Raw genomic sequence first — 15,713 nt, forward strand, 5'->3', positions numbered from 1 at the left:
CGGGTGCCGGTGTCTTCGGCTGCCGGCTGCGGTCGGGAGGCGATAACGTAACTCGTTGAGGAGCCCCGCTGCTGAAGCCTGCGCTGAACAGGAAAAGCCAACACTAGGATCAGCATTGATTCATGGAGAGACCTTCGTCTGATCTGCTAACATTACTGCCAAGCAGCTGAAATATAGAGTGATATTGTTGTTTTAGCTGACGTCTGTCGCCTCACTGTTTTGAGCGATGCTCGTTCATGTCTATGTAGAGCGAGCAAGCGCGAGCCCGACGCTGACTTTCATTGATTTCAAGGCCACAGGTGTCGCTGTTAAGCAGCATTTCTGAATCTTACAAATAGTCCCTTTAAATTGTATTTGTTGTATAATTTATTTTATTTTTATATTTATTTTAATACTGTAAAATATATTTGACTATGATTGAAAACTTAAAAATTCTAAATTTAAAAAAAAAAAAATTAAATTCGACTTTTCATTTTTTCCTTTCCTTACATTTTATTTGTTGTATAATTTATTTTATTTTTCTATTTATTTTATGCTAGTCAAAATAGTCCTAAATGTTCTTCTTAATGTGTGTTGACATTCATAAAATAGATATTTAGTTGTTAGACACAGGTTAATACAGTACCATTGATGTTAAAGTACCATTTGTATCCACATGACAAACATAGTCAAAACATAGTCTTTTTTATTTATTTATTTATTCACAAGATGAATGAATTAACAAACAGTGAGGCAAAATCATTTCAATAACAAAGTTATCATCCTCAAAACTGAGCAGATAATAGACATAAAACATTTACACAGACAATAAGATAAATAAATAAATAAATAAATAAATAAATAAATAAATAAATAAATAAATAAATAAATAAATAAATAAATAAATAAATAAATAATAAGCATGGCATGAATAAAACAAAGTTAAAAAAGGGATTAAGTGATAGTTAGTTGTAGGGTCAGATAATTTTCAAGTAACATTAAGAGATCTTTGGCATATTTTGATTTGTGCTCTCTGTCCCAAAAAGCTCGGACAAAAATTGGGGAAAGGGCTTTTGCATATTCTGCACCCTCAGCCTGGAATTTGCTCCAAAATGACCTAAAAATCAAGGAGCTGGTATAATTAAATATTTTTAAATCTAAAATTAAGGCTTTAGAAGCAGACTCTATGGCATGCCAATGTTTTTAGCTCCCTTGTTGTACAGCTGACTCCCAGAAAAGTTCATTTTTGTCCCCCCATTTCTCTTTAGATAGTTCTCTTTTAAAGCAAATTTTAGTGCATTTAGAGTTTGTGAATTGTATTTTATCTCTATTTGTGTCTGTGTCTGCAACTTTGTGTTCTTGCTGCTGAATGTCTTTGCCAGGTCTCCCTTGGAAAAGAGGTTCTTAATCTCAATGGGACTAACCTGGTTAAATAAATAAAAATAAATAAAAATAAAAGAATTGTTCATTAATTTCAGGGACTTAATGTAGAGTTGAGTTTCATTATGATAGCACATGAAGATGGGTGGAGTCTTTAAGATTTTTCCTTATGAATAAAGAATTTGGGGTCATATATTCACACAACTAGGACTCTGGATTAGAATAAAAACACTCTGGCACTTTCACAACATTAGAGTATGTTGTTCTGTCACAGGTGTTACACTATTATCTGTGACCCCTCATATTCTGTGACCCAGGAAATCTTTGGGGACCGATGTAGAAGAAGAAGACATAACTCCGGGTCACGTGATTTGGGTCGAGCATCTTTTTTTTTGGTCCATTTTGGAAGATAGCAAGAAGAAGAGCTCCTCCGGTGCGACAACCAACAACCACCAAGAAGAAAACATGACCAAACTGCAGTTCCTAAACGTCTTCCTGACTGAGCGGCTCATGCTCGCAGCGCAGGAGATCTACAAGTCTGTGGAGGACACGATCCTGGAGTACCAGGAGGAGATAGCGATCCGGGAGCGGGAGAACGACCATCTGAGACGGAGGCTGCGAGACGCGGGGATCGAGATATGGCCAGGTTAGCAGCTAACGGCTAGCTAGCACAAAGCTAACTCAAAGCTAACTGGAAGCTAACTCAAAGCTAACTCAAAGCTAACTGGAAGCTAACTCAAAGCTAACTCAAAGCTAACTCAAAGCTAACTGGAAGCTAACGGTGCTAACGGGTTGCAGTTGCGCCCCTTTTTACGTGCTGTCTGCCGGGTCTGTGTGGTGGTTTTGGGGTGTAAAATAACAATAATAACGTCCCGTAACAAATCTAATAACACAACATACAGTCTCACAGTAATGTTCCCTCACTTCTAAACTAGTTAACTTTAGCCGCTAGCGAGCTAGTTGACTTTAGCTGCTGTTGTTATGGAGCGGCTAGCGCGTTAGCAACCTTTGTTCGTTAGCCGAGCAGCTAGTTTAGCCGTCTAGCATGTAGCTATATCTGTATACTATTGTGTGTTTTGACTCAGTTAATGTACTTATTCACCACTTATTTGACCTGGATTATACACTATTCACTTGTTGTGTCACAGTTTTTGTGTACTCCAATTTTAAAACTCCCTCTCCACATAGTTAGGCTGTTTGCAGACTGTTGCCAAAGGGGCCATTATTTATTATAAGTTGAATACTCTTAATGTAAATCTGTATACTACTGTGTGTTTTGACGTAGTTAATGTACTTATTCACGACTTATTTGACAGATACAAGACGGATTATACACTATTCACTTGTTGTGTCAAAGTGTTTGTTTACACCAATTATAAAACTCCACATAGAGCAATGTTAGGCTGTTTGCAGGCTGTTGCCAAAGGTCTCATTATTTATTATAAGTTTAATACTCTTAATTTAAATCCATTTGTAGAGATTTTTTTACGTACACTTTCACTTGACAGTCTTTTATTTGACAGTCAATCCCAGTTACTCTGAATTAATGGTATACAACACTTAAAAGATCAAGGGGGTGAATACTTTATGTAGGCATCACATACAGTATTATTTACTACTATACTGTTAGACTGCTTTATAGCAGAGTTAACTACATTAAATGAGAGAGTCTATTTCTTTAGGCCATTATTTTGTAATCAAATTGATCATGAAACAAGCTGTGTCAGGATTTGGGTGAATTACCGCCTCTTCTTCCCCTTGGGTTTAGCTACAACTAAGTTGAGGACCAAGTCTATTTTGATATTTAAATACAACCATCATAACTATGAAATTTTATGAACTGCAAGTGCGAAGTAGCTCAACTAGCGTTGCACTGTGCCATGGACACAGTTGTATTTGCAGCATCCATCCATTCATCCATTATCTGTAACCGCTTATTCTATTCAGGGTTGTGGGAGGGGCTGAAGCCGATCCCAGCTGACATTGGGCGAAGGCGGGGTGCACCATGGACAGGTCGCCAGACTATCCCAGAGCTGACACATGGAGATAGACAACCATTCACACTCACATTGTGTTTGCACTGAAGTTAATATTTTCATCTGAACCTCTTCCTCCTGTGTTCTCAGATCGTCCGTCCATGGCGCTGTTGGATGAGGAGGATGGCGAGCATCCACGCCGTGAGTGGAGTCCCAGCATGGGGCATGAAGAGCGCATCCCTATTCAGATTAAGGATAAAAGAGATCTCCGGGCCAACCAGGGAGACGATCAGCTCCGCGGCCATGGCTCTTGCAGCACACCAGAGAACATGTTCACTCCCCCGCGCGTTGGAAATGAATATCCCCAGGAAGCCCCCCACACGTCCAACCTCCCCCAGAGTCAAGGTGTGGAGAACAGAGAGAGGGATCCTGCATCGCGAGGCTCCTCGAGGCATGTGAAGGTGGAGAGTGGAGGAGGCCACAGAGGCTCTACTTCCTCCAACAGCGGCGCCCAGCCACTCGCACCAGTCAACCCAAACTGCTCAAATGAGAACAACATTGACATTATCGGGGTGGAGAACGGAGGACAGATGGTTGGTGCTAAGGGAAATGGAACTGGAGCTAACAGAGGACAGACCTCTCACATGCGTAACCAAGCAGCCAATGCCGTGGACTGCCCTAATCAAAAATCCCCCCTACAAGGCCACATGTCTTCCTTTTGCTGCAAGGTTTGTGGCGAGGCGTTTAGTCACGTCGGCCACCTGCACGTGCACGTACAAGTGCATACTCGAGAAAAACCGTACCGCTGTGGAGTATGCGGGAAATGCTGCAGCTCCTCCGGCAGACTCCAGGAGCACCAACGTAGCCACACGGGAGAAAAACCATTTCGCTGCCAAATTTGTGGAAAGGGCTTCACTCAGATGGCTCACTTGAAGGTACACATGAGGATCCATACTGGGGAGAAGCCATACAGTTGCCCTGTTTGTGGCAAATGCTTCAGCCGCTCTGACAAAATCAAAAGGCATCTCCAGACCCATAGCCGCGAGGGAACATATTTCTCAGGGCAATGATGCAAGTGTCAACAACCCAGTTTGTGAATCATGTTGATGAGGGAAACTTTCCTACAAAAAGCTAAAATCGCTGCCATTAAAACAAGGCTTTTTTTCTTCCTACTTTCCAAGAACTAGGGATTCTGCAACTCTTAGAGAAAGTTTCTTATCTAACCTAACACTTCTCCACGCCATAGTCCCTCAATAGAATTTGTATTAGCCAGTTTAGTATGTCATTTACTTAATTTTGTACTTGTCACTGAGTATTAAATCTCAAAGACACAATTTGAGTTATTAGCTAGCCTTTCTGAATTATCTAGCCTTTTCTTAGTCATATAATTAGCATGATGAAGTCTTCCACACATGCCTTGAAACTGAGATGCATTAAGAAATGCAACAATGTTCAACACGGTCACGGCTTTTTATCAACCAGTCACTTCATATCCATCAGTTTACACTTGAGTTTAAAATCTGCAGACTTGACATCTATCGTATGATCATTATTTTAGGAACTAAAATTACGAGGCAGTGCATGAAATGATCTCCATTTTCTCAATTAATTGGAGAATTGATGGCATGACAAATGAAGCCTGTGTGTCATCTGCCAGTAACACTGCCAGTTTTGTATGTAGCAATTAAACGATGACACAATTTAGATGAACAAAAAGCCACTGAAATGTGCCCGTATACTGTGGGCTTAACAAGGAGAAGTCTGACCCAGCACTTATCTCCATTTTAGTCTTTATTTTAACATCTTTTTTCTTCTTAGTGCTGTTACATTGTTGCAGAGCTAAATACTGCCATCTCACATCGTCAGTGCTTCATGTCGTCCATTGAAATATGGATCAATCTATTGTGAGACTGCTCCACTATTTTGTGAAATAATGTGATATTCTGTAAAAACCACTAGTCTCGATCTACCATTACTTTTGCAATTCTGTGGTGTCTTTTTTTTAATGACATGCACTATGGCATCTTTCTAAAGATGGTGCAGAAATTCACTCTATAATAGGGCCGTACAGTATTAGCTGAACCTCTCTGTGGTTTTTCAGGGGTCTCAGTCTGCAAAGATTCATGTTCACCTGTGTTTCCACCACAATTGTCATTCACATGTGAGGTATTTTTGGAGTGGCCTCCGTTGTGGTTGATTTTCAGAGGTGATGGTTGTTTTTTCATGGAATCAGGTACTTCCTCTGCCCATCTTGGACTGACCCCCTGAACAGTACAGTCACCTTTCTCCTCTCAGGACTAATGCTGCATTCATAACATGAGGGCATACACCAGAAATGCTAACGTCTGACTTGAAACAGCTATTATTAAGTCAGAAACTCAGGGTTTGAGAGTTTTCTCATGCAATTTGTCCCTGCTTGTAGCAGAAATAAACACAACAATAACAATTCAAAACATGGAAATAACAATTTGCGCCTGAGCGTCCTGTAACAACTAAATAAAATATACCTTCAGAGTGTGTCAGAGCTCAGTTGTTGCTCTGGGATGCACACCAGCGAACCCTCCAATACGTGATGAATGCAGCATGAGACAACGACAGCACGTCCTCACAGTTGACCAGCAGCCCTTCACTCACAGTCTTCTCTGGGACACCTTTGCTCCCACTGCACACACACACTCTAATGTACAGTGTTGTACCATTGCGTATTAAATGTTATTTTTTAATAAAGTAGTAATTGAGTATCCATTGTAGTTGTCTTGTATTATATGCAAGCTGAGCTAATTTTTAAGAATCTAACATGAAATGATGCTGATGATCAGTGCTAGCTACGTACTCAACGTATTCTCATACAACGGTTTGTATGATATCTTACAAAAAAAAGTTATTCCTCTTTTGTGTGTTTTCCTACAAATGTCCAGCAACACGTGTCAATTTCCACTCGTTTCATACAGTCTTTTCAAAATAAACTTCCATCTTCACAGGAAACAACTTTCTTATGTTTAGGCAACAAAACTATTTAGTTGGGCTTAGGAAAAGATTGTGGTTTGGCTTAAAATAACTCCAGAAGTGGCGTAACTTAAGTACGTAACTTACGTGACAAATAAATCAACGTTGACCTCTGGTTTCACACGCCGACCTCCTGTGCAAAAGTCCAGTGTTTTTTTAACCAGCCTGACATACTCCGCTGGTTCCAAACCTGGGGGTCACCACAGCTTCACGGGGGTCGTTAGGCCTTCTTGATTTTAAAGGGGGGTAAGATAACTTTTTAAAACAATATACAGGATAAGGACACGGTGAAGACCTGAACACAAGTTATATAAACAGAGCCTCCCCTCTCTGCTAAACAGCCTCATTCTGCATTAGAAAAGTTCACAGTTTAAACAACCAAAGAGCTGATAGAACAATGCCCAAGCATCAGGAGAAAGCCTTTTAAGTATGTATGATTGATACAGGAAAACTCAACTCTGATGCATCATTCACAGGAAATAATCTGCTCAAAATTCATCCAAATCGCTGTTTTTTACACAAACTTCTTTTGTATACTTATTGCGTTCACTATTTGGGTAAACTGTACAGTTTCAGTTGGTCTGTACTGCTATTGTTATGCATTGAATATAATATGAAATAGCCATAAAATATGTTGCTTAGTCAGGGGTTGTCAATTTACTCAATGATAGAAAAAGAAGTCCCTTAAGGAAAAGGTTGGGAACCCCTGACCTACTCTACTCTACAGGTACAGAGGTTATCTCAAGTCTCTTCTGGGGCAGCTCTTTGTATACAGATGTTACTCTGGTTATCTCGTCATTTCAGGAAAATCTCAGGTGTTACTAATAACATAAACGATGCCTCTGTATTCAAGTGCCTCAGTGAGTTGTGACAGTGAGTCAGCATGCAACAGGACCCAGAATGAAGCCACAGAACTTTTAATATTTATCACCTAATACATATTTTAGGGAAATGTGCCTTTTTCCACAGATGACATCTTGACATGTCAGTGGGCAAAGCACAGTTGTAAAAAGATCAAATGAATCTTGTATGGTGTTGTGCTTGCTGGCTCACTTGTCACACTGTCATGGCTAAAACAGAGCCATCATTAGTGTTATTAGTAACACCTGTGCTCTTCCTACTAAGACAAGTCAAAATGTCTGCAGTGGAAAAAAGAGCCCATTGGAGAACATACAGCTAGTGCTGGGCAATATGTCGCTATATATCGTCAAAACGTTATATAAAAATGTTTATCGTATATATTTTTCGATATTGTTTCTATCGCAATGTAGGAATGGCCTATATTTATTTATTTTTCTCTATAATTTTACTTAAAACTGTTTTGTTCATTTTGCACTAAATTTTTAAAATGAGAAGATACTTTTCATTTGAAGTATTTAATTCACACAGCAGTATGCAAAAATAGGTTTTACCATGTGGTTATTTCATATAGACTATTTATTTATTGAATTACCAGAAAACATGCTATATTGTGATATATATTGTTATCGAGATATGAAATATCCTCTTTTGTGATAGAAGATTTTGACCATATCGCCCATCCGTACATACAGCTTTTTCTCAATTACAGTAATGCTATTTTAACTCTAAATCCCACTATGCATAAAAAAAATGCTAATATTCAAACCACATTAAAATCCTCACACCCTTCATGTGTTATGTATAGTATTTAGACAAACAATGTAAAAGAAAAAGATTGGTTGATATTAAAAGATCTGCACTGTGTGTGTTTGTAGTAACCGCTATAAAACACATGGTGGGGTGCTTTCCATTTAAATTTTTTTTCAATTTGGCAGTAATTTTAAAATTGCCACCTGCCAGGCCAAATTTTCTACATTTTTTTAATCTTAAATGTGATGAATGGCTCTCCAACTACATTAATACCTCAAATGAAAAGCACATAAGAAAGAGCTTATTAAAGAAACAACTGAAAACTGGAATTTGTCTTTGCCATCATATGAACATAAAAATATGTGGTCTTGCTCTCCACATTATGAATTCACTGGCAGCTGCTAATGTAAAATGCATCTGCTTGTATGCAGCCGTGTGCTGGACCATGTATTTATTTACACATGACAGCTTGATATCTTTGAAGAGAGTTCATTAGTAAGAGAGAGGCTGTCACTGACAGCCCTAACAAGCACCAGTTCATCATTCGGAACGACTACAATATGTTTCCAGTGACATCTTCATGATGTAATGCCTCTTGTGATGTGAAGGAATACTCAGTCCTGTCATATTTATCACGGTCATAACAACGTATTCTGTTTCTATGTCGACAATAAAGGCATGTCTTGCCAGCAGCCGTGAATGTGGAGACGGATTACAAAACCAGGCAGACTTAGCAGATCACACAGATCACACAGAGCCCTGTGATTTGCAGTGAGATGTCACATCTCCTCAAGGCACTGGCAGGAAGGAAACGGTGGATGCGCACGGCGGGAAGAGCCAGGGAGACTGAGGGAGATGCAGGTGATATGCTGCATTTCATTTTCTCATATCAAATGTCAGTAGCTGCCAAGCAGAAGTTATTGAGATAAACCTTCCCTATAGGCGGATCAGTCTGACAGTCCAATGTAACAGTCTATCTACTATGTTAATGTATGATTAAATTACACAATCACAGGCAATCAAATCCGACACCTGTGGCGTAATCAGCCGTCAACATCAGATGATGATGACACGTCGTGTAAAGGGATTCATGTCATTCGGTGCCAGTGTTGGCTCCCACCTCTAAATCAGTACTTTAACTGCTAACAAAGAAATATACATTCAATTCAAAACACACATCTTATCCCTTAAAACAGTTGTTACTATAAAAATAATAATAACTTTATTTATATAGCACCTTTCAAAAACAAAGTTACAACGTGCTTTATAATAAAAACATGACTAAAACAATTAACACCCAGAACTTAAGATATAAACAAGAACAAATCATTTAAATAGTTACAACAATATACCATCAGTTAAGAAAAAGGCATACAATAAACGTGAGTCTTAAGAAGAGATATAAAGGAAGTTTGCATACTTTCCTCAACATTTCATTAATAAAATCTACCCCTCTCTGATTTGAGTTACTCTTAAATGTAATTATATCTCACAGTGAACTTTCCCTGGAGGCTTTTCAGAGGCTAATTATAAACTGTCATTTAAATGATACCTAAAATATGTGATTCAATTTCAAATTATGAAAAAATATGTCTTCTCCCTTACTCTAGTAATATCCAGCCAAGCATAGTAGTTTTGGCCTTATTTGCTCCACGTTTTTAGATATACTGTAACTTATATCCTCCATCACCCCCAAAAAAGGAAGTTTAATTGTGATTTTGTCGTACAAATTCAACAGCAACCTCTCTATCCAAATGTTACTCTGGATAGTCCACACACACGTTTGCAGTTAACACTTTTCATCTGGAGTATTTCTCTGTGTCACAGTGTGGTACAAGTGGACCCAAACGCAGTTCACTGATAAGAGGTTGGTGAGGTTTTAAGAAGGTTTATTGAGAAACCAGGCTGGACGAGGGTGAGTGATGTGGGCAGGTTGAGGTTGAACCAGGGTGGCAGACAGGGTGACAAGGATCCTGTAGCACAGGAAACAAGACACGAATTAGAACAGGTTTACAGGAATAGAAGGAACTTAAAGCAGCAGTGGGTAGAAGTGGCGCAAATATGATTAAAAAAAAGTATTTTTATAAAACGGTCACTATATCCTGACAGTAGTGCATGAGACAGGTAATCTGAAAAAAATCATGTGCCTCTGAGTCCTCCGGTGCTCCTAATGACATCTGCAAGATTTTACAGACCGGAGGAAAACAACCAATCAGAGCCGAGTTGGAGCCTGCCGTCTCTGAGCAGCTGTCAATCACTCGTGAACTCCGATCAAACGGTAAAACTAGGCAGCGCTGATCAAATATGAATCAATATTCTGTTACTGTAATGCCAATTTGTCGCCTCAAATGTTTTCAGAAACATCTTGTAGTGTACTGGTTAGCTGTAAAATTAGAAAGTTTGTGACCCGGCAGCCATGTTGAGATCAGTTGAGGAAATACCAAGCACCGCCCACCAGCCAGAGCACAGCCAATAGGAATGCTCGATAGGAACGCTCTCTCTCTCTGAAATGACCTGTGATTGGCCAAAGATTTTTTAAAGCCTGAAAACAGAGCCACGAGACACGGGCAAAAAATGGGATACAAGTATATAACATTATACCTATAAGTTCACTTGTAGTATAGTTCATATTATAGTTGCAGTACAAAATACAACTTGGATGTAAACTAGTTGTGTACTAAACTAGTTTTGTAAGTTTACTCTTACATTAAAAGTATACTTTTATAAATTAAAAGTGGGCCAATTTAGTCCCAAGATGTATTGAAGTAGTACACCAACAGAAATACAGTGAATTTAATTGCCATGCAGCTACTGAGCTGATGTCTATTGATTCACCTTTGCAGTTACATTCATAAAAAGATACACCCAACAAGTCATTGTAGCCTACTTTTGTCAGACAATTTTATACAAAATAATATCCTAACTTCCCATGAAGCGGACATTTTAAGCAATCGCCGTGCCCTTTATATCTTAAAATAGCAGAGAGCATCAGTATTTTATGAGCTACGGAGGTTTCAATAGTCTGACAGCTGTTGATTGATTGAGTGAGCAGTGAAATGAGCTCTCCAGAGATCTCATTCAAATGTTGATGGATCTCCAGTTTAAGCATTCAATGAAGATATCAGTTCATAACCCACACGGCTGGCATGAATATTAGGTTTCATAAATATGGTTTGTGGTCAGTAGCTGCATTTTAGATTAGACGCAAAGGGCATTGGAGGTGGATAGCAGTCGAGGGGTCTCGTATATTTTCTGGACGAGTGTCTAGCTTACATCACATTTGTAAACAGATCTCTGACCGTAGATTAATATATTCAGCCTCAGAACAATAATTCATAAGAAGTGGTTCTTTAACAACATTAATCGAAGGTACAAGACAGAGCCGAACAAAGCAGTCTGTACTATAATGTACTGTATGTATGGACATTAAAGACGACACAGACCTGATGTGTAGTGTAGTGCATGTTGTACATGAGTGTGGTCAGCTTTGTGTGTCCCGAGTTTTCTGAACATCTATTGACTTTTCTTTCTCTCCAGGGGAGCAGCATTCATCTCCTCAGAGCAGCCTGCAGGGAGTCGGTACACTATGTGGCCCTGCAGGCAGCCACTCCAGACCCATCTAGGACACCAGAGTTTCTATTAGCCCAGTCTGTGCCGTTGTTTACTGCAGAACACTGTGTTTGTAAAACCCTCATAGTTTGTCATGACAGCAAAAATTCAGCTTTATGGTCAGTCATCCTGTGACGATTTCAAATAAGTTACAATAACAGGAACATTGTCTTGCGCAAAGCAGCAATCAGGCATTTACTCTATTTCCTGCACATAAACAGTTCCTAGTTTGATAGATGGCAGAGAGGAAGCAGCATGTGCCAAACACATGAAGTTTCATCATGAACACATTAGTCATCATTTACGTGGACATTTTGGAGAATATGCGTATTTGCTTTCTGTGTCGTCACCGTTTGGTTGCCACACAGTGAGATACCAGGAATCCACTGCGTCCGAGAAAGTGACACATAGCACGAATTAACCCTTGTAAAACTACAGCTTGTTGTTTTTTTACTTCTGTTGTGTGAAGATTAAACAAATGAGATATAACATATGAATCAGTGAGCTGTAGAGGTGACGGTAGATGAATTCTGTTACATTTGGACGGAGCCAGGCCAGCTGTTTCCCCTTGTTGTCTTGGAAACAAATCAAAGGTATATTTATATTCAGTGTTTCTCATCAAAACAAATGTTGTGTATCCATGAGGTTTAATGTGATTAATGTATTTCCCTCCTCATAAAACATTTGCAAAGTCGATTTTTCTAGCAAATAAGCACATTTTCGCATATTGTTTTAAACTGGCAACAAGCTGAACTTCCAGGAAGCAAAACAGTTCACATAAAGAAAACACCTCAGTATTACAACAGAGCATATCACGATTCTGTTGCTATTCAATTTATAGTAAAGACCGTATCATGATATCTTGCAACATGTTTTATTTGTCCCACCCCTGCAGTGGTTAGCAAGAGAGTTGCAGGTTTGAATCCAGCTTGGGGCCCTACTGTGTGGAGTTTGCATGTTCTCCCTGTGTTAGCGTTGGTTTTCTCCGGGTTATCCGGCTTCCTCCCACAGTCCAAAGACATGCAGGTTAGGTTAATTGTTGACTCTATAGGTAGGTGTCCGTAGGTGTGAATGTGAGCGTTAATGGTTGTCTGTCTCTATGTGTCAACCAGTCAGAGCTGATCTGAGGTCTGCTGTCCAGCTGCCATCTATGAGAGCCGGCTGTCAATCACTCGCGAACTCCGACCAAACGGTCAAACTAGGCAGCGCTGATCAAATATGAATCAGTGTTATGTTACGTTAATGCCTATTACTGGTCTCAAATGTTTTCAGAATTGTCTTGTAGTGTACTGTTTAGCTGTAAAATGAGAAACTTTGTGACGCCGCCGCCATTGTGAAATCTGGGGAAGGGACGCCAAGTTCCGGTCACATGACCGGAGCACAGCCAATAGGAACGCTCTCTCTCTGAAATGACCTGTGATTGGTCAAAGTCTCTCGTCACGGGCTAGATTTTCTAAAGCCTGAAAACAGAGCCATGAGGAGGTGCAGAAGTCTAGTTTTCTCTCGGAACACTTGAATTACAATATGCTGAAAGGTTATTATGGAATTTTTGCCCGATGATGCCAAAATGATTCTGCTTACTGCCACTTTAAACAGTAGAATGGATAAAACAGTAAGAAACAAACATATAAATTAGATAAAATAAAAATAAATAAATAAAATAAAACCAACAAAAAGACGATAGGTTGTGTGATGCTTGCTCGCTCAGAGTTTGGTTTTCCACAATAGTAACAGATGTATCATGAAAATATTTCTGCTGGATAATATTTACTCAGACGCAGCCGGCAGAGCAGTTTTCATTCGGCAGTTGTGGAATAGTAAATGCCAACAATATAGCATTCTTGGGAAAAATTGACGCTCACTTGCTCATAATAATCAAATGCAGAAAAGACACTATACTTTGTTATATTCAGTTATGTCAAGAAAAAACTGTTTATAGAAAGATATTTCTCAGAAATGTCAGGTTACCACTCATGAATTTGGCCCAGACTAACAGTTGGCTGATTCAGAGTTTTTGCAGCTTGACTGAAGCGATCAGTTTTCTGCTGCCGGTTACTGAGCAGATGATTCAGGTCAGCCTTGAAAACTTGTTTGACTGAATGGGTGGAACAGACATAACAAAAGGGCTTCAATGTTGTCATAACATTTTAGATCAGAAACAATCATCATTGTCCTGATGTTTAAGCAAAGAAGAATCTCACAACTGTGTCTGTAACTCTGTGATAGAACAATCATATTAAAGCTCTTATTTAGATGTTCACATGTTGACAAAACCGTAATAGAAAAACACATTTTACAGATTACATTTCTGCTTTTATGTCGTCTTAGCTGATGATGAGTTATTACCTCGTGAAAATGATCCAATTGATCCAAGAGTACTAGTGGTGAACATGATATCGCCAAGGAAAAATTAATTTTCCAGCTATCTCTGTTTGTATTCCAAACACATAAATACACGTCAGCTGAAAAAATTAATGACGTGTCAATATTTTCCTCACACCTCACATATCCTGCAGCTTTTCTCTGACCGTTCTATGAAACATCGATTCGTTCCTCACAAGGAGGAGACAGCGGGATTACGCCTGTTTCTGTGAGGATCCCTGATTTATCTCAATATACAACACAACACAACACCTCTGGAGGAATGTGGAAAATAAAGACCATATTGTATGTTGGCAGGAGTTTAAGTGATTTGAGGGCCAGACAGAAAGATGTGGCTGCATGAATAATGCTTCCTCAGTAACTACAGAAGTATTTACGTTGTAAATCAGTAATGTGGTTTTAGTGTAGTCATGTGATGCCCTAAAGCAAGTTGCTCCAACATAGAGGGTTATTGAGGGTTGGAAGACACAGATAATTTAACAGATTGATGAAGATGCATGCTGTATATGTTATGTAATAATTGCATAATTTAGGAAAATGTATCTTGGATATATGGATTAAGATTTCCCTTTCCTGAAAACTAACGTAAGTGGCACAGATTAAAACTCAAGGACTAATTATTAAGCTTTTGATTCTGACCTCTTAGGTCAAAGTGTCTCGTGCTATAAAGAGTTGTGGCTTTACACTAATATGATTTGCCATGTGGACTAATTACTATATATAATCTCTCGGAAAATCCACAATAAGCATCACAGGAAATTAATTTGTCCGTAATAGGATTACAGACCTCGGTCACAAATACCATCAAAAGTACAGAACCCACTTTGTTTCTACCTCTAGGTTACTGGCAGCTTTTGGAAAGAGCTAGAGGGGAAATGCTTGGATATAAAAGGCTACTAGAAATTGAGTTGTTCAAAGGCTCACAGGGGTGAAATCACATAAAGAAACAGAAGAACGGGAATTTGAGAATGTGTGAGAGAAACGAGTCTAAGGTTTATGAGGTATTTAGAGGATTATTGTTCTGCAGGAGAGGCAACACAGGTCACATGATTCTGGCTTCTTACAACAAATGAAGTTCACCCTATCAGAGATTCAAGAGAGGAACGCAGCATCAAGCGTCTACCACCAGCAACCATTCTCATGTTTGATCCTATGCATTGTTCGTGTGCACAGTCTGGGCCTCGTTCTTTCATCCCCCAACCTCTGATTTCCCCCCTCTTTTTCTATTTAACCTCATCTCTACCTCTTTCCTTACATAATAATATCCTTTTTATTTATTACACCTCTGTCCTTCCCCCTCCTCCTCTGTCCCTATCCATCACTTCCTCCTCCGCTCTCACTCTCTCTTGCAGCCTAGTCGTCTTCTGGCCCTGCAATCATATTTCACAGCAGTCTTTTAATGTTGATGTGCCAAGGTGCACGTGCACTGCCATAAATATCCGGGATTACATGCGCAGCCGTTTTTTTGATCCCCCCCCCCATCCAGGCACACAGGGAAATCTGTGTCTTTTTTTCCACCTTCTGGCAGTGATCTCTTGTAAGTGGCAAAATAAATCACCCAGCTTCAGAGTTTCATGATGCTGTGAGAGGTAGCAAATCAACAAGGGGGTGAAAGAAATAAGCATTAGATGCCCCAAATGTTGTTGGCCCTCCTCAGAACCACAGTTTGATTAAACAGATCAAACGCACAAAAAAATAAAATCTATAAGGTACGCTACTAGTTTTATGTATAAAAATGAATAAATAAATGAATAATAATCTGTTGAGATC

At 39.3% G+C, this 15,713-nt stretch overlaps 1 protein-coding gene across 1 annotated transcript; it reads left to right on the plus strand.

The window, feature by feature from the left end:
• Window positions 1–1,591: 1,591 nt before the first annotated feature.
• Window positions 1,592–6,078, plus strand: LOC119495657 (zinc finger protein 285-like). The gene is made up of 2 exons (XM_037782387.1): window positions 1,592–2,005; window positions 3,486–6,078. Exons 1-2 carry the CDS (start codon window positions 1,825–1,827, stop codon window positions 4,403–4,405), a joined length of 1,101 nt encoding a protein of 366 aa, XP_037638315.1. The 5' UTR covers window positions 1,592–1,824; the 3' UTR covers window positions 4,406–6,078.
• Window positions 6,079–15,713: the final 9,635 nt, after the last annotated feature.

Source organism: Sebastes umbrosus, chromosome 1 (assembly GCF_015220745.1).
Source record: "Sebastes umbrosus isolate fSebUmb1 chromosome 1, fSebUmb1.pri, whole genome shotgun sequence".
NCBI classification, from domain to species: domain Eukaryota; kingdom Metazoa; phylum Chordata; class Actinopteri; order Perciformes; family Sebastidae; genus Sebastes; species Sebastes umbrosus.

Excerpts from the sequence above, each read along its gene's own strand:
- LOC119495657 (XM_037782387.1), top strand. The coding sequence starts at position 1,825 with ATGACCAAACTGCAGTTCCTAAACGTCTTCCTGACTGAGCGGCTCATG. Across the intron at positions 2,006-3,485 it reads GGGGATCGAGATATGGCCAG|ATCGTCCGTCCATGGCGCTG; the intron begins GTTAGCAGCTAA and ends CTGTGTTCTCAG.